The 20727-nt window shown below is 52.0% G+C and overlaps 1 protein-coding gene across 5 annotated transcripts in view; it reads right to left on the bottom strand.

Annotated features, from left to right (window-relative positions):
* Positions 1 to 20727, bottom strand: part of WDR93 (WD repeat domain 93) — a 145877-nt gene that overhangs the window by 48444 nt on the left and 76706 nt on the right. For all 5 annotated transcript variants that reach the window (XM_063925801.1, XM_063925799.1, XM_063925800.1 and 2 more), the window contains one exon: positions 19754 to 19840. In XM_063925801.1, the coding sequence (XP_063781871.1) occupies positions 19754 to 19840 (87 nt within the window). The remainder of the gene's footprint in view (positions 1 to 19753; positions 19841 to 20727) is intronic.

The following is a 20727-nucleotide window of genomic DNA, read 5'->3' as shown; positions in this document are numbered from 1 at the left end:
TATTTAAAAAAAAAGCGCTCCAGTTGGGTTTTTTGTGAGTTAATTAGGTGAAGAACATGTAACTTATCCACAATGATTTTAAAGAAAAAAAAAAATATCTCCTATATATTAGGCCAAATCTGTGATTCTGTGCCTGGCCGTAACGCTTGGTGGAGTCACAGCCCTGGCCGGAGTCACGTGCTTCTAACCACTGCCCAGGACAACAGGCTCAATCCATCATCAGAGGCAACCATCACTGGACAGATGCCCCACCGTGCACGGTACCACACACCCCTCACGCACCAAACCCTCCTTGCCTAACAGACTGCCAACTTGCTCCCACTACCCGCACCCCCACAGACTGCCAACGCAATACCCCGTCCACACCTCCCACCTACAGGCGCATACATCATACACTGGACGCCAGCAGCCCGCACCCCCCACCCCAACACGCTGCCTCCTTAACCCCCTTCACACCTCCCACCTCCTCCCGCACATAACACCTGCCGCATGTAATACCCGCTGGCCGGGACCAGACCGCACCCCGATTACTCTCTCCACAAACCCATCCACAGCTTCCCCCTCCTGCCGCATGTCATACCCGCTTGCCAGGACTCGCCCGCACCCCGATCCCTGCCTCCACAAACCCATCCACAGCTTCCACCTCCTGCCGCATGTTACACCCGCTGGCCGGGACCCGCCCGCACCCAGCTCCCTGCCTCCGCCCGCACCCTGCTCCCTGCCTCTGTAAGAGGCACGGGGGTGGGGCCCTGGATGAAAGAAGTACGGCGCGCTCACTTACCAGGCCTACGTACCTCCCGGCTCCCGTCCTCCACCTTCAGTCCGTCGAGACAACTCCGACGATACTGGCACACGTCCAGACACGGAGAAGAACTTCCTGGGGTGACCTGAAAAGAATGGCGGCCTACACTGGGCTCAGTGAAGGGTCATCATTGGCACTTGTGGCCTCAGACTGGGTGCCCCCGAAGTGGTGCGAAGCACCAGGGGTGACCCTGAACGAAAACGCCCAAAGGGGAGGTGGGGGAAGGGGTAACATACACCACAGACAACACACGAAACACGTTTACGCTCACCAGCGGTATCCTCGGATCTCTGCCAGACGACTGGCCCTTCTTCCTTGCTCCTGTAAGAGAACACACAACACAGCCCACGGGACGTGGCGCTGCTTACGCTTTATGATAGAGAGACACTTATACAGAGGTAATAACACGATACCGTAATACTGTTTCAACCTTGTGGTACTCACCAATGCGTACTTCCGACAGCCTACCTTTCATGGGGGCCTGGCTGTGGGGAAACTGAGAACTCATCACACACGCAGCGTAGCGCCCACTTATGAAACCTGCGGCCTAGCGCTGACTTAAGCAACCTGCGGCCGAGCGCCGACTTATGAAACCTGCGGCGTAGCGCCGACTTCAGCAACCTGCGGCCTAGCGCCGACTTCAGCAACCTGCGGCCTAGCGCCGACTTCAGCAACCTGCGGCAGAGCGCCGACTTCAGCAACCTGCGGCGTAGCGCCGACTTCAGCAACCTGCGGCGTAGCGCCGACTTCAGCAACCTGCGGCGTAGCGCCGACTTATGCTACCTGCGGCGTAGCGCCGACTTATGCTACCTGCGGCGTAGCGCCGACTTCAGCAACCTGCGGCGTAGCGCCGACTTACTGTACACACCATAGCGTTGGGCCTCCTTGCCCTGGATGCCCCCTGCCTATGTCTGTCTATCTGGGGGATAATGGGGGGGGCCTAACGACCTTTGCTGCTCAGGCCGTGGGCCTGCCTAACTGTGGGGGGATAATGGGGGGGCCTAACGCCCTCTGCTGCTCAGGCCTAGTGCCTGTTTTTGCCCCACGGGCCTAGTGCCCACCTACGGTGCCTCAGGCTGGTGGGCCTAATGCCCCCTTTGGTCCCCCATGGCCTAGCGCCGGCCTAACGCGCCTCAGGCCTAGTGCCTGCCATGCCCCACGGGCCTAGTGCCCGAATCCCTGGTGGTCTAGGGGTGGGGGGGGGGGGCACCACCTGAACTTACCCGTCCAAAGGGCAATGGCTGGACCAAGCCTGGTCCGGCCACGCCCACCGCGTTGTCTTCGCCGGAGGCGGGATGGCTCCCACCACCCCCGGGCTTCCTGGAGACTTCACCTGGGCAGCGGTGGCCTGTGCAAGCTCTTTTGCGTTGCACACCGCTGTCCCAGGGCTTCCCACGTCTTCACCGACAGGCGTCGGCTCTTTGTACTTCACCCGGCGGGCGGCGGCGTGTCTCAGCTCTTTTGCAACTACCATCGCCCGCCGGGACTTCTGGCGCCGTCTTCCTCCTACAATCTTCGGGAGCTCTTCTCTGCTCCTTCTCTGCCGCCGAACTGAGCCCTCGCGCCCGGCGCTGGCTAATACAAGCCAGTGCCAGGGGGCGGGGCTATGACGCGGCGAGCCGGGATTGGCTCGCCCCCACCACTCCTGATTGGCTGCCAGCTCACGAGCCGTGATTGGCTCGCGGCTGGCGCCAAATTCAAAAAGCTGCACGGTGATTGGCGGGGCCTGAGTCCCGGAGGATGCAGGCCCGCCGCCATCACCCGCGTGGAGCGTCGGTGGATATTCACCGCCGCCCCCACGCCCGCTGCCGAACTCTGCAACTGGCCGGGCAGGGGAAGACCGGACCAGGCCCGGTCTCCAGTGCTGCCCGAAACCAGCGCCACCTCCGGCCCCATGGGGCGGCGCTGGCCCGCCCCAGGTGAGGAGGTACAGGATTGTTAGTAGCAGGGCCAGTGACCGCACGAGTACACTGGCCCCTGCTACATTCCTCCACGCTTTTTCCTTTGTGGTCCCCACAAAGTTGGCTATCGCCCTTGTCCCGGCGTCAGGGCCTTCATCACTTGTCCTGGCGGTCGGCCCCGGTTCCAGTGGCCCATCCAGGACAAGTGCACCTGCGTAAGGAAGCCTCACCTTCCCCCTTTGGCCTGGGGGTGCTATCCCCTCGGGGACCACCGTGGGTGGTAGACCTTCCATGGCGATGGCGGTTGCCTCCTGGGGCTGGATCCGGCTCTCTAGGACACTGGGTTCCTCGTCTGATGGCATATCCTCCCACCCGTCGTCGTCATCCGGGTTGTCTACAGGTTGGTCAGCAACACTGGGTCCCTCATCTGATGACAGGGTCTCTCACCCTTCGTCATCTTCCAGGGTATCCGTATTTTGGTCGGAGACACGGGGTTCCTCATTGGATGACATGGTCTCCCACTCGTCGTTGTCGGATTCTTCCAAGTCGGTCCAGCCCGATGATAGGTTGTCCCTAGGCCAGGGGCACTCAGGGCGCTCGTGGTCGGGATCCTGGCAGCCCGTACATCTCTCTACCTCCCCCTCGCTCCGGTCGTCGTCCCAGGTACAGCCCTTGTGGTCGCCGCCGTAGTCGTCGCAGGCAGACCAGTTGATCTCCCGCATCCGACGCTCCTCCTGGCGCCTGTCCGACGCTCCCTTCCCCTCGGCTTGCCCTTGGCGCCAATTCCTAATCGCCCGGGAGGAGGCGTATGGGCAATCCGGCGACTCGTGGTCCACTTCTCCACAGAGCGCGCACTAGGGCTCGTCCGAGGTCCGCTGGGTCCAGTGTGGCCCCTCTGATGGGACGGCTTGGTCGCTGCACTCTCAGGGCCAATCCCTATGTTCCACGGGGATCGTTGATCTTGGGGGCTCGGTTGTGAAGTAATGGCCGCTGCTATGGACCCCCGCGACCCATGGCTGCATCTCTACACCCGCACTCGTAGCAGGCAGCCGGGGGCACTCCTCAGTCTGCTGGTCCTGTTGCGGGCCTGTCTGGTAGGGGTCGATGGTGGCTTGCTGACGTTTCTTCTGGCGGCGTTCCTCTCTGTTACGCTTTACGGCTTGCTGCATTGCCCGTAGTAGGTCAGCGGACGTGAGGCGGGCCAGTTACTTCTATCCAGAGGCGTAACTAGGGTTTTTGGAGCCCAGGGCAAGATCAATAATGGTGCCCCCCTCCCAAAAAAAAAAAAAAAACACACGCCACCAGTGTCACTGTATATATTATAAAGATGTCAGGGTGTGTATGTATAGATGTAGGTGCAGTGGTCGAAGTGGAATTTTTGAAGGGGGAATGAAAAAGTGTAGATAGTAATTATGTGCGCGTCCGGAAAAGGGGGCATGGTCACTCAAAAGGGGCGTGTCCTTCAGTGTAGTAGGACCCCTTATACTATCTAGTACTGGTGCTCCTTTCACATAGCACACGGTATGAGACGAAATTCACATTACCCCACACGGTATGAGCCGAAATTCACATTATAGCACGCGGTATGAGCCGAAATTCCCATTACCCCACAAGGTATGAGCCGAAATTCACATTACCCCACACGGTATGAGACGAAATTCACATTACCCAACACGGTATGAGACGAAATTCACATTACCCCACACGGTATGAGCCGAAATTTACAATTACCCCACACGGTATGAGCCGAAATTCACATTATAGCACACTGAATGAGCCGAAATTCACATTATAGCACACTGAATGAGCCAAAATTCACATTATAGCACACCGAATGAGCCAAAATTCACATTATAGCACACTGAATGAGCCGAAATTCACATTATAGCACACTGAATGAGCCGAAATTCACATTATAGCACATTGTAGCACACTGAATGAGCAGAAATTCACATTATAGCACACTGAATGAGCCGAAATTCACATTATAGCACACTGAATGAGCCGAAATTCACATTGTAGCACACTGAATGAGCATAAATTCACATTATAGCACACTGAATGAGCAGAAATTCACATTATAGCACACTGAATGAGCCGAAATTCACATTATAGCACGCCGAATGAGCCAAAATTCACGTTACAGCACATGGTATGAGCAAAAATTCACATTATATAGTGAGGGGATCCTACCCCCTTAGTTAACAAGGCTTGCGGGGCACTGTGGTGAGGGGAGCCTACCCCCTTAATTGACTAATTACAGAGTTTAGCAGCGGAAGGGTTGCAGCGGTTTCTCACCCAAAGCTGCGGCACTTCTGCCACCTCCGACACTCCACATATTCGGCGCCACCCGGGATGCAGAGCACCGCACCAGGGATGCACCCTTTTCAGTGTGGTCTGCTGCGCTCCGAAGGGGGATAGTCTCTCCTACTGATCCCAACACTGATTAGAATGTCGGAATTGGCATACTGATAGCCGGGAACTCGATTGAGGGACTGTTGGGATGTTGGAGAGGTAAGCCATGATGAGAGGTTAGGTTTAGGCTGTGGGGGAAGGGTTAGGCTGTGGGAAGGGTGGTTAGGTTTAGGCTGCGGGGGGGGGGGGGGGTTAGGCACCCCCGGGGAGGGTTAGGATTAGGCTGGGGGGGGGCGGTTAGGGTTAAGCTGTGAGGGTGGGTCGAGCGTTAGGCTGTGGGGGTGGCTGCAGTAAGAGAGGGTAAAGGGGTGAGGGATACCTTGCTTCCTGACTCCTGTCATCCCTGGAAGGATTCTAAACAGTGGAATGCCTCAGTCCCAACCCGTAAATACATATATACATGTGTACAGTATATACATACTGTATAATAATATACGTACACACACATGCATATACGCATGCACACACACATATATTACAGTATATATGAAGCAGAGCATAAAATTCAAAATTAATTAATAGGAGCAGGGAAAAATAAATCAATACAGCCTGTCTTACTTTTGCTGGCAGACAGGCTGTAAATTGCAGACCAAAGCTCTCCTGCATGTTCCGCTCTGACTCTCTACTCCGAGTCCTAAGCAGCACAGCCTCCACTGGGTCAAAACGACACTAGGTATTCCGGCTCTCACTGAGCCACATTCTGCTGCATGCATCCCTTATGTTTGGATAGCTGTGCCATCGCATGGCTGCCATCAGAAATTGTGGGGCCCGGTACCACCAAAATGGGCAGGGCCCCCATGAGGAGAAAGGTGGAATGCAGATGTGGGCGGGGCTGTGGATAACATGGGTGGAGCTACAGCAGGAGTGGGACATCAAAATATATAAGTAAATACTTTTGCATATATATATATATATATACAGGTTGAGTCTCCCTTATCCAAAATGCTTGGGACCAGAGGTATTTTGGATATGGGATTTTTCCGTATTTTGGAATAATTGCATACCATAATGAGATATCATGGTGATGGGACCTAAATCTAAGCACAGAATGCATTTATGTTACATATACACCTTATACACACAGCCTGAAAGTCATTTTAGCCAATATTTTTTATAACTTTGTGCATTAAACAAAGTGTGTGTACATTCACACAATTCATTTATGTTTCATATACACCTTATACACACAGCCTGAAGGTCATTTAATACAATATTTTTAATAACTTTGTGTATTAAACAAAGTTTGTGTACATTGAGCCATCAGAAAACAAAGGTTTCACTATCTCAATCTCACTCAAAAAAGTCCGTATTTCGGAATATTCCGTATTTCGGAATATTTGGATATGGGATACTCAACCTGTATATATATATACACATATATATATATATATATATATACACAAAATGAAGGAAACAGATGGTGGCAATAGGCTAACAGAACTTTTGTAAGCGCAATATATTTGTGCCTTATGACTGCTGTTGCCAACTATGGGGGTCATTCCGAGTTGTTCGCTCGCAAGCTGCTTTTAGCAGCTTTGCACACGCTAAGCCGCCGCCTACTGGGAGTGAATCTTAGCATATCAAAATTGCGAACGAAAGATTAGCAGAATTGCGAATAGACACTTCTTAGCAGTTTCTGAGTAGCTTCAAACTTACTCGGCATCTGCGATCAGTTCAGTGCTTGTCGTTACTGGTTTGACGTCACAAACACACCCAGCGTTCGCCCAGACACTCCCCCGTTTCTCCTGCCACTCCCGCGTTTTTCCCGGAAACGGTAGCGTTTTTTGCACACTCCCATAAAACGGCCTGTTTCCGCCCAGAAACACCCACTTCCTGTCAATCACACTCCGATCACCAGAACGAAGAAAAAACCTTGTAATGCCGTGAGTAAAATTCCTAACTGCATAGCAAATTTACTTGGCGCAGTCGCACTGCGGACATTGCGCATGCGCATTAGCGACTAATCGCTCCGTTGCGAGAAAAAAATACAGAGCGAACAACTCGGAATGACCCCCAATGTTTGTTTTATTTTATGTTCAGGAAAAATATATTTATTTTATATGTTCCTATACCATAAAAAGTGTAATCAGCAGACCTCAGATCAATATGGGGCGACCGAATAAGATGATTACTATACTCACCAGCTTAGCTGCCTTCTGTCCTGCTTACAGCTTCATGCATTCAGATTGGTGGACAGCTCCAGCCATCCACCAATCAGTGTGTGGAAGCATCCCACCACAGTGATTTGTGGATGGACAGAGCCATTCACTAATCAGCATCAAGGCTCTGCAGACTAACACAGAGTGGACGACGCAGCAGTGCCTGTGAAAGCTGCCAGCGGTTTGGAGACATGCGTGATCGGGGAGTGCGCCGCTGATCATCTTCATCCACCGCTTCGAGGCCCTGGTGGCAGCTGTGTAGAAATCGCCGGGTTGCCAGTGTTGCACTAGCGCAACGGCAAGCAGCAGAATGAAGTAACTAGAGACAGCGGCTCTTGATTGGCTTTCAGTCTATGAGCCTTCAGCTGCTGATTGGCTGTCCGGAAGCTCCCATTGATTCACGGCCAGTGCCACGATGGTAATGCCACTGGCGCTATCTTTAGTTACATTATGGCTGCTGCTTGCCGGTGAGCTATCTGCACCACTGGTGGGCCAGCACTATCTACAACGCTGCCACACGGGCCCCATTTCTGTCCGGGCCTGGGACAAAAGTACCTTCAGAACCCCCTTGATGGCGGCCCTAGGCGCCGGCGGCTGCTGATAGTGAAGTGGGCAGCTGGGACTCGGGAGCGCAACATGGCAGATCAGATCAGTAAGAATGATCCGATCTGTGTCAGGTGTGTGTGGGGGGGGGCACCGCGGGAAGCGCCGCCGGCGGCTGAAACCCTGTCGCATGGGGCGAGCGGGCCGTGCAGGTGCTGGTGGCGCCCCCCTCTGCAGGGGCAGCCACGGCGCCCAGGGCACGTGCCGTGCTCGCCCCGTGCTAGATATGCCTCTGCTTCTATCCTCACATGCCAGGGGGTGGATCCGTTCTGGTGGCGTTCTCCACATCGTGTCTGTCGTCCGCAGATCCTGCCGACTACGCCAAATGTAAGAGGCACGGGGGTGGGGCCCTGGATGAAAGAAGTACGGCGCGCTCACTTACCAGGCCTACGTACCTCCTGGCTCCCGTCCTCCACCTTCAGTCCGTCGAGACAACTCCGACGATACTGGCACACGTCCAGACACGGAGAAGAACTTCCTGGGGTGACCTGAAAAAGAATGGGGGACACACTACGCAGGGGTGGCCTACACTGGGCTCAGTGAAGGGTCATCATTGGCACTTGTGGCCTCAGACTGGGTGCCCCCGTAGTGGTGCGAAGCACCAGGGGCGACCCTGAACGAAAACGCCAAAAGGGGAGGTGGGGGAAGGGGTAACATACACCACAGGCAACACACGAAACACGTTTACGCTCACCAGCGGTATCCTCGGATCTCTGCCAGACAACTGGCCCTTCTTCCTTGCTCCTGTAAGAGAACACACAACACAGCCCACGTGACGTGGCGCTGCTTACGCTTTATGATAGAGAGACACTTATACAGAGGTTATAACACGATACCGTAATACTGTTTCAACCTTGTGGTACTCACCAACGCGTACTTCCGACAGCCTAACTTTCATGGGGGCCTGGCTGTGGGGAAACTGAGAACTCATCACACACGCGGCGTAGCGCCCACTTATGAAACCTGCGGCCTAGCGCCGACTTTAGCAACCTGCGGCCGAGCGCTGACTTATGCAACCTGCGGCCTAGCGCCGACTTCAGCAACCTGCGGCCTAGCGCCGACTTCAGCAACCTGCGGCCTAGCGCCGACTTCAGCAACCTGCGGCGTAGCGCCGACTTCAGCAACCTGCGGCGTAGCGCCGACTTCAGCAACCTGCGGCGTAGCGCCGACTTATGCTACCTGCGACGTAGCGCCGACTTCAGCAACCTGCGGCGTAGCGCCGACTTACTGTACACACCATAGCGTTGGGCCTCCTTGCCCTGGATGCCCCCTGCCTATGTCTGTCTATCTGGGGGATAATGGGGGGGCCTGACGACCTTTGCTGCTCAGGCCGTGGGCCTGCCTAACTGTGGGGGGATAATGGGGGGGCCTAACGCCCTCTGCTGCTCAGGCCTAGTGCCTGTTTTTGCCCCACGGGCCTAGTGCCCGCCTACGGTGCCTCAGGCTGGTGGGCCTAATGCCCCCTTTGGTCCCCCCGGGCCTAGCGCCCGCCTAACGCGCCTCAGGCCTAGTGCCTGCCATGCCCCACGGGCCTAGTGCCCGAATCCCTGGTGGTCTAGGCGTTGGGGGGGGGCACCACCTGAACTTACCCGTCCAAAGGGCAATGGCTGGACCAAGCCTGGTCCGGCCACGCCCACCGCGTTGTCTTCGCCGGAGGCGGGATGGCTATGACGCGGCGAGCCGGGATTGGCTCGCCCCCGCCACTCCTGATTGGCTGCCAGCTCACGAGCCGTGATTGGCTCGCGGCTGGCGCCAAATTCAAAAAGCTGCACGGTGATTGGCGGGGCCTGAGTCCCGGAGGATGCAGGCTCGCCGCCATCACCCGCGTGGAGCGTCGGTAGATATTCACCGCCGCCCCCACGCCCGCTGCCGAACTCTGCAACTGGCCGGGCAGGGGAAGACCGGACCAGGCCCGGTCTCCAGTGCTGCCCGAAACCAGCGCCACCTCCGGCCCCATGGGGCGGCGCCGGCCCGCCCCAGGTGAGGAGGTACAGGATTGTTAGTAGCAGGGCCAGTGACCGCACGAGTACACTGGCCCCTGCTACACCTCCACAAACCTTCCCCCTCCTGCCGCATGTCATACCCGCTGGCCGGGACCCGCCCGCACCCCGCTCCCTGCCTCCACAAACCCATCCACAGCTTTACCCTCCTGCCGCATGTCATACCCGCTGGCCGGGACCCAACCGCACCCCGCTCCCTGCCTCCACAAACCCGTCCACAGCTTCCCCCTCCTGCCGCATGTAATACCCGCTGGCACCCCGCTCCCTGCCTCGACAAACCCATCCACAGCTTCCCCCTCCTGCCGCATGTCATACCCGCTGGCCAGAACCCGCCCGCACCCCGCCCCCAGCCTCCACAAACCCATCCACAGCTTCCCCCTCCTGCCGCATGTCATACCCGCTGGCCGGGACCCAGCCGCACCCCGCTCCCTGCCTCCACAAACCTTCCCCCTCCTGCCGCATGTCATACCCGCTGGCCGGGACCTGCCCGCACCCCGCTCCCTGCCTCCACAAACCCATCCACAGCTTCCCCCTCCTGCCGCATGTTATACCCGCTGGCCGGGAGCCGCCCGCACCCCGCTCCCTGCCTCCACAAACCCATCCATAGCTTCCCCCTCCTGCCGCATGTCATACCCGCTGGGCGGGAGCTGCCCGCACCCCGCTCCCTGCCTCCACAAACCCATCCATAGCTTCCCCCTCCTGCCGCATGTCATACCCGCTGGGCGGGAGCTGCCCGCACCCCGCTCCCTGCCTCCACAAACCCATCCACAGCTTCCCCCTCCTGCCGCAGGTCATACCCGCTGGGAGGGAGCCGCCCGCACCCCGCTTGCTGCCTACGCCACCCCCTTCCACAGCTTCCCCCTCCTGCTGCATTAAACACCCGCTGGCCGGGACCCGCACAAACCCCGCACGCTTCCTCCGTGACCCCCCTCCACACCTTCCCCCTCCTGCCACATCTAATACCCACTAACCAGGAGACTCACGCACCCAACACGCTGCCTCCGCTACCCCCCTCCACAGCCCCCACCTCCTGCCGCACATAACACCCACAGACCCGCACCACCGCACGCTGCCTCTGTGGGGGGCCACAGCTCACGCCTCCATCCGCACATAACACCCGCTAACCGAGAGCCACACGCACCGCCACACGCTGCCTTCGCTACCCCACTCTACAGATTCACCCTCCACCCGCACAGAAAAACCACTACCCCCCAAAGCACGCCTCATCCCCACACGTTGCCTCCCCAAACACCTCCACACCTCACACCTCCCACCGCACATAACACCCGCACCCCGGGAGCCTGCTGCACCACCACACGCTGCCTCCACTACCCCACTCCACAGCTCACACCTCCTGCCACACATAACACCCGCTACCCAAAAGCCCACCCCCCACACCGCCACACGCTGCCTACCCTACCCCCCCATCCCCACACACCTCCCACCGCACATACAAAACCCTGCCTGGCAGCCACCCGCACCGCCACACGCTGCCTCCGCTACCCCCCTCCACAGCTCCCACCTCCTGCCGCACGTAAGACCCGCTGCCCTGGCGCCTGCTGCTCCGCCACACGCTGCCTCCGCTACCCCCCTCCACACCTCCCACCTGAAGCAGCTCACATCCAGCACAGAACGGGAGATGCAAGACACCCACACCCCATACCACCACAGCCTGCCGCAGCAAACCCCACCTCCCCCACCTTTCCCCCACCAGCACCACACAACACCCACTGTACACCACCCACACATACCCCACACCACCAGAATCTGCCTTCACAAACCCCCTCCACCACCTTCCAACCACCAGCCCCACACAACACCCACTGTACAGCACCCAACCACACCCCACACCCTGCAAACACAACCCCCCCTCCCCTACACCCACATGTACATGCTGCCCGGGACCCACAGACACACGCTGCTCTGCACTGGAGCTACACATTACTGGACATGCCACCCACCTTACCCTCCTGCCTATTTTCCAGCCTCCACTCAACATGACCCCCAACATACCCACCTGCCTATTTCCCATCCTCCGCTCTCTCACCATGCCCACCCACATAACCACCTGCCAATTTCAAGGCCTCCGCTGTCTAAACATGCCCAACACCATACCTACCTGTCCATTTAGCAGACTACCCTGTCTCAACATGCCAACCCCCATACCCACCTGCCCATTTACCAGCCTACAATCTTTCGACATACCACACCCCATACCCACCTGCCTATTTAACACCCTCCGCTATCTCCACATGCCCCCCACCATACCCACCTGCCTATTTCCCACCCTCTGCTCTCTGCAAATACCGGCCACCATACCCACCAACCTAATTACCTGTCTCCCCTTGCTCAAAATGCCCCACACAATACCCACCTGCCTATTTACCTGCCTCCACACCATCTCTACCAGCCTCCTCTGTTTGCTGCCCCCAAACACCACTAATGCATGTGGCTTACCCCACCCCACACCCCTTCCACCCCACCCAACAACAGATCAAAAACATCAAACCATCTCTACACCCACCTCACGTAAACACTCACTATCATCAACCACACACTCCTACCACCTCAACCTTACACACACACTCACCCTCCACACTCTTCCACCTTCTCACCCCCCCATCCTCACACAAAACACCTTACCCATCTTGACTACAACAGCACCCACTAACCAGCACTCCTACACCCATCACCCTCACACCATCTCTACCAGCCTCCGCTGTCTGCTGACCCTAAACCCCTCAAATGACTATATTTTATCTCCCCCCACCCCAAATGACCACAAACACCACACAATATGCACACCCTCCTCAGCCAAACACTCACTTTCACAACATACTGCTACCACTTCTAAAGTACACACACACACACACACACACACACACACACACACACACACACACACAGCACCACCCTCCTGCCTCTTCACCCTTCCCCCTTATGCCGCCCCCCCTCACACAAACCACCTTAACCATCTTGACTACACCACCAGCCAACACCCACCACTCCTGCACCCATCACCCTCAGACCATCTCTACCGGCCTCCGATGTCTGCTGCCCACAAATCCCTCTAATGCATGTGCCTTAACCTACAACCCCCACTACGGACCACACACATCACACACTATGTACACCCAACGCATGACAAAAAGTCACTATCATCACACACATACTCCTACCACTTCTACCCGTCACACACGCACTCACCCTCCAGACTCTTCACCCTTAACCATTCTTCCCCACCCCCCAGTTCACACAAAACACCTTACCCAACCTCAATACACCACCACCCAATAACCACCACTCCTGCCCCCAACACCCTCAGCTCACTACGATAAACCAAACAAACAACACACAAACACTACATGTAACACACACACCACCCATACAACCACCTCTCCAACACCCCCCCAAACACCACTACACCATCACCCACCCACAATAAATCCTTACCACCCAAACACACAACACAAATACAACACCCATCCAACACCCCCTCCACCCTAACACAACCTTCTCCTAACTAATCCACACGCTCACAACCTTCCCTTCCCTACCCTTCCCATCCCTTCCCCTGCACAAACCACAAGACCCAAAAAACACTCCACCATACACCCAACCATCCAATGTGCAGCTCCTCCACCCATGCAAACTTCAAATCCCATTCCCCTCCTACCAACCCACATCTGCATCCCACACTACACCTCCAACCACCATCACCCCTCACCACTACACAACATATACACCCAGCACACCCACTCCACACAATTACCACAGCTCCATACATCACAAAACATCATACACTACGCACCCCTTACAAGTAATACTCCACCACAATCCTTCCCTTCACAACCCTCACAAAACAAAACCAACTCCACCCGCAGTCTATAGCGCAAACACACACCTCCATCCCTCTACCACCAATAAATTGTCTCAATCCAACAAAACTGCAGTAACCCCACAACCCTACCACCATATCGTAACATCACTACTTCTCTAATTACACCAGCAGCACAAAAAAAACCTAACCCATGCAGCTGCATTCTTTTCTAACACAACCACAACCCCACAACCACCTCCCCAACAGCCACACGCACACCACAAAGACATTCCACAACCACAATAACCACATATCTCCCACACAGCCTACAAAACACAAACACCCATCCACCCCACCCCCTGCACAACAGCACTACCTTCACCATCTGCCAAATGACACCTCTCAACACAAACCACAAACACCCACAAACTCAACACACTACAACACCCCCCACTGTTATTCAACCACCACACCTCATAAACACATCCATATAGCAACCATGCACAATACCTACCACACCCCTTACATCAATCCATCCCACCTTGCACCTCAATGCACACTTCCACAACCACCTAGCCGACTCAATGCACACACCACCCTACACACATCACCCTATCCAAACATCCCTACACCATCCCACCTTTGCACACCCTACCCCTTTACCATACACATACAACTCCACCAAGTGCAGCACCTCAGTCCCACTCCCCCAACCCTCACCCCTACACCAAAAAATACAGTTGCGGCACCACATACACCATCCACCCTTACTCTGGCCACCCACCAAACACATATTCTTATGGACATACAGCCTAACACATCTACTCCTTCAAACAAAACACTCCACCAAACACCATCCCTCCACCTCCACCCCCCCCCCCCCCCCCGCCTTCCCCCCACATTCCAGACCAATGCCAACCTACACCTACAACATCCAACCATTCCAACTAACATTACACCACATACACCCACCCCCAACACCACCATCAATTCCCCCTTATGGCATTTACACACACCCTACACCCCCTCTCACCCTACCTGTACGCAAACCCAACCTACCTCACACACACTTTACCTTCAACCTCCCTTATTCCCATCCCCTCCAATGATAACCACCCACCACTCACATCATTAACACACTACATTTTCTTCAGTCCCTCTAAAACAGCACACCCATCCCCACCCCCCTTTCCACAAAAAACATCCTCCACATTCACAACACATCATACCATCCCACTCTATACACTGTCACTACATACATCATAAAACACCCCTACCACAAGCAACCCCCTACCCACCAACACAAACCCCACCCACACCTACAACTCACCCACCACAACCCCTGCACCTCACAATCACAACCCCCATTTAACCTAACACCCACACACCACACATACATAACCCAACCATTACCCCATACACCTTCACCCCCATTCTACACCCCCCCCAAAACACTCCCAACCCCCCTTTCCTACATGACTACACACTACCCCAAATTACCTCCATCATCCCAACACACTCCACATGAACAACTCCCCCACCCATCCCAACTTCCAGCTACCTACCCTGACCACCTGTACCCCGCATACACAAATCCAACAAATATTTTGCCATGCAAAATTTCAACAACTCCAAAAGCCACATTCCACCACAATACATTATACAACTACTATTCTACCCCTTCACCTTTATGTACAGGTTATAGGGGCGAAGCCCCTTACGACGGTGTGAAGAGCGCCCGTAGGGCGCGATGAATCACCTAGTATATATATATATATATATACAGTATATATATATATATATTTATTTTTTATTTTTTATTATTATTTCTTTTTTAAATTATTACAAAAAAAACCCCAATCAGATTATCAACATCGGATAAACACTGATGCTGGTAAGGGCTGCCTGCTCACTGATGGCCACAGTGATCAGCACAGGAGTAGTGCAGAGCCGCAGGAGTTTTTTTTCCTGATGCCAGCAGGTGGGGGTAAAGCTGGGCTACCCGTCCAATCACTGCTGGCTGTAGTGATCGGGACAGAGGGAGGAGGCGGGAGGGAGGCCAGAGCTGCGCTACTTAGTTTCACTGATCACTGCACACAGTGTTTGGGATAATGGGAAGGAGGGAGGGTTTCAGCCTTGGCTGCTTTGCAGCTGGCGGGTGGGAGGGTGCTCCAGGGCTGCCTGATCATTGTAGTCAACAGTGATCGGGATACATTGGGGGCAGAGCCGCGGCAAATGCAGGAGCGCTGTCAGGTCCCTTTGAGTGAGCTTTCTGACTGGTCGTATCAGATGCGACCATGTCAGGGAAAACCCAGCCTGGTGTGGTCGCATCCGATGTGACCATGCCAGGCAAGTTGTTAAGGATGCTATGCCCTTTGCAGGATTGGTAAAGACTGAAATATTGAATCAAGGGGCTAAATTTACCAAGTTGTGGTTTTGGAGTAATTTAGAAACCGCCGGAAACCGTTGTCAATTGACGGTGGTTTCTATGTCTAATTGATAACATTTACTATACTAAGGAATGGTTTTTCGGTGTCTAATCTGAATTTGCAGTCGATCCCCGGTGGTTTCTAAATGACAATCCACCGGCATGTTATATTTGACAGCGCAACTGGCTAATATTCAAGTCAATCAATTGTTGCCTGTCAAAATAAAATTAATTTACCTGCTGTTTCAGCAAACACCCCTGCGTGAGGCTAGTCCTTACTTTCGGCAGGCTTGCCAGTGGTTTATGGTGGTTTTCAAAACCACTGCTTCATAAATCCAGGGTTTCTATCTACTCTTGCTATGATCTAAAACATTGATGGTACTTTGATATTCAATTGAATCCTGCTCTACTCAATTCTAAAGTGTGCTTTTTCTGTGGTTTTGCAGAAGTTTTGTTGTTAGTAAATCGGCAAATTGCAAAACTACCGCCAAACCGCCACAAAGCTGCTGGGGTTTACAATCTGCTGATTAGTACATTCTGCTCTAGGAGTACACCACAAGGGTATAAATGGGAACCAATGCTCAGCAAACCTTCACTGTTAACAAAAATGTGTTATATTTAAAAATATTACAAAATGTATCAGTCCACTTGCTCAAGTAAGGCTGGGTACACAATTGGAGATGTGCACCCGATATATCGTTCACATAGTCCAGTGTGTGTTCACTATATAGTTAACGATGCGCTCTCCGGCGGGTAATTAATGATGTACAATATCTTTAGTTTTCACCATGAAATTGAAATATATTGTATTGTATAAGACTGGATAAGGCTGGGTGCCGTCATCCAGTATAGCAAATTATATCATTCAGTGTGTATGAACCATATTGTTTGCGTGGGTGAATTCTTGCACAATGTCACATCTGATGTGCATCGGCGAGTGTGTACCCAGCCTTAGTCTGCTCCACTTATATAATTCTGCCAGACATTGTGTTCTTCAGTGTACGGGCTCTACTTTTTGCAGTAAATCTGGCACTAGCAACTTAATGTGGATGAAATTTTCTTAGGACTCAACACATTTTAGGGGATCCAATACGTTAATGATCTTAGTTTATTTTCCTATTTTTATGTAACTGGTTGTATATTTTGTTTATGGCTAATACAATTTTATATTTTGTGATGCTTTTCTTATCTGTTGGGTGTTTGGAGCTAATATTATTGAGGAACTAGTTTATGTTTTTCAAAAACACACAAGGTTATTGTGTACCAATTTAACAAGATGATTGCCTAAACTTTGCCACCGCACTGTCCTCATCAATGTAACACTTTTCTTGTAAGAAATGTGTACAAGCAGCACAAAAACAGCATCACAATTTGATGTAGGTTATACATTGAGGCTAACTGTGAAGATGTTGATGCATGATAAATGGTAGGCTCTTAGGAAAAAGAAATCAATGGAAGATAAAACCGAAATACCCAAGTGACGCATAAAAGACAGGTCCTATCAATATCATTTATAAGTAAATTACACTTACATGGTAACACTCAGTGGCTGCTTCCAAATATACTGATGCTGTTATTCTCACAGCATTGTGCACAATAACCCAACTTAACCTCCCAAGATGTGATTCACACTCTATTCCTTAAAGTGCACGACTGCAATCTCGCACTTTTAACTTATTTGTTCCTTTAACAAAAGAGACTGCATGGCAGCAATAGGGCTGCAGTCCGGCTTACAGGAAAAGAGAATCCCTGCTAGTTCTCCTGCTCTTCAATCCATTCAACCATGCATCTATCTAAATAGGATTCAAATCACCAAATTAGTACATGAATCCATTTGAAGGTGATGTATACCTACTTTTCCAAGCCCGTTAAGATCAATCACTGTCAAACAGAAATGTACAGCAAGGGGAGCGTACAGCTCTTTAAGAAATCACAGATCAGATTTACACATCTGGTATATGTTGTCTACTCAACCACTGTTCTAGGGGTGTAGTAGGGTATGCCGGCGGCTGGGCTCCCGGCGGGCAGCATACCGGCGCCGGAATCCTGACCGCCGGCATCAGTGGCGTAACTAGAAATTTTTCTCCCCCAAGCCAAAAAATTCTTCAGCGCCCCCCCCCCCCCCCCCCTTCATGCTCCATAATTGGGAGCAAGAAAGGGATAAATATGCGCGCGCCTAAGGCGCGCCCCGAAAAGGGGCGTGGTTTCGTTGGAATGGGCGTGGTTTCGCATAAAGGGGCGTGGCATTGCAGGAAAAGACTACCTTATACCCCAGTTTTACAACCTGCACGCCCATACGTTGGCCACCACAGGAAAGAAAAATAATCCTGATTCATGCCCCTTACATTATTTGTCATTTTTCCTCCTTATAGTAATGCCCAGTATACATTATGCCACATACTGCAATGGCCCTTAGACATTATGCCGCACACAATAATGCACATGACACAATATGCACACACTGTAATGCCCCCGACACATTATGCCACACAACGTAATGCCTGTGACACATTATGCCACACACCGTAATGCCTGTGACACATTATGACAGGAATCGCAATGCCCGTTATACATTATGCTACACACTGCAATGCCCCTGATACATTATAGCACATACAATGTCTGTGACACATTATGACACACACCGCAATGTCCGTGATACATTATGCCACACACTGCAATGACCCTGAGACATTATACCACATATCACAATGCCCGCGATATAGTATACCATACACCGTAATGCCGGTGACACATTATGACACACACCGCAATGTCCGTGATACGTTATGCCACACACCGTAATGCCCATTACACATTAAGTCCTACAGTAAGGCCCCCGCAGCCCCTCGCCCCCAAGCCACCGCGAGGGCTGCGGGGGCAGTAGTTACGCCACTGGCCGGCATACCGACAGCTGGGCGAGCGCAAATGAGCCCCTTGCGGGCTCACTGCGCTCGCCACACGCGCCACGCTATCTATTCTCCCACCAGGGGGGTCGTGGACCCCCAAGAGGGAGAAAAGGTGTCGGTATGCCGGCTGTCGGGATTCCGGTGATATAAAGAAAATTGTGTATTGTGAATATTTTTATTTTATTCACAATACACATTTTTCTTTATATCACGTCACACAATTACTTTCACTAATTTTATACTTCGCTCTAGCTAGCCCCATAGTGGGCTAATTGGTAAATACAACAATTATATTAGCCTAACAGGCAATAATAATGTGAGGTTTGTTGATAATTTTAAAAAAGTGTACTATTAAAGGATATATTTTAATTACATTTTGGGAAAATGTGCACCCAATAAGAATCCAATCTTTTTTTTTTTCTCTTTTTCTAAATCTATTTAGTTTGCTTCAAATTGGAGGGTGGCACTTGGTCACACTGCTGACATATCAACAAGATGTCAATGCAGTTTCTATAATAGATCAATATTTACCGAAACCTGCTAATATCTGGTGCAGAAACTCTTTCCTTCTTCTTTGACATATGTGGTTACGTATATTTACGTTCCACAAGCAACTGTTCTGACATATATATATATATATATATATATATATACACACACACACACACACACGTCACTTCTTACGACTCAAGCAAGCTCCTATTTACAGACTTTACCTGCTTTATCCTTTGCAGGTTTGGCCAACAAGTACATGAGGTGATTGTGATGTCCATTCCAGTGTACGCTTATTGCATTAGGTATAGCTACAAAAGGAGACAAACATTATTAATCAGATAAATGTCATTAATCGGCAACATACTTTTATCGCTATGGGGGAGATATATCAAAGCTTCTAAAAGAGTGGAGAAGTGAACAAATGGAGAAGTTGCCCATAGCAACTAATAAACTAGCATTTATTAAGTACATTATATAAAATGATAGGTAGAAGTTGTTTGGTTGCTATGTGTAACTTCTCTACTTCTCCACTTTTTACAAGGCTTGACCAACTCCCTGCATTATAGTTTGGTTTAAAGATTAGCTTTAGGTGCTGGCACCATCTAGTGGATGAAAATGAAGAATGCATGCCATATCCAAACCCAGTAAAGCCACAAACATGGTATACTGAACTGCTTAAATTTAATATAGTGTTTCATATATTGTTTAATCACATATTGTAACATACTCTACAGTTAGTTTAATAACATTACTTGATAGAAAAGTATGTGCAATAATGACAATTTCACACTATAATATGACCAAATCAATGATAGCTGGTTTAAAGTATAGAATATTATGCAAACCAACATATTACAGCAACACAGACTTGGGATAGGACATGATAAAGGAAACCTACAGTTCAGTATGAAAGGTGAAAATGGGGAGAATGGTGTATGAAGGGTGAGAATGGAGTGGGGAAGATAAGCACAAGAGTCATATGTAAAATTAAGAGAGGAGGCATATATACCAATGTGAAAGCCCTCACTCGCTGACTGACTGACTCATCACTAATTCTCTTACTTCCCGATATGTTAGGAAGCTGAAATTTAACATAGGTATTCTTCAGGTGGGAAATAGGAAAACTACATAATTAGGATTTTAATAAACCTCCCCTAAGGGGATGAGAAGGGGGTTGACATAATGACGTCATTAC

The sequence above is a fragment of the Pseudophryne corroboree genome, chromosome 6 (assembly GCF_028390025.1).
Source record: "Pseudophryne corroboree isolate aPseCor3 chromosome 6, aPseCor3.hap2, whole genome shotgun sequence".
Classification (NCBI taxonomy): domain Eukaryota; kingdom Metazoa; phylum Chordata; class Amphibia; order Anura; family Myobatrachidae; genus Pseudophryne; species Pseudophryne corroboree.
Note: the sequence above shows the minus strand (reverse complement) of the source record. Positions and strands in the feature narration are given on the sequence as shown.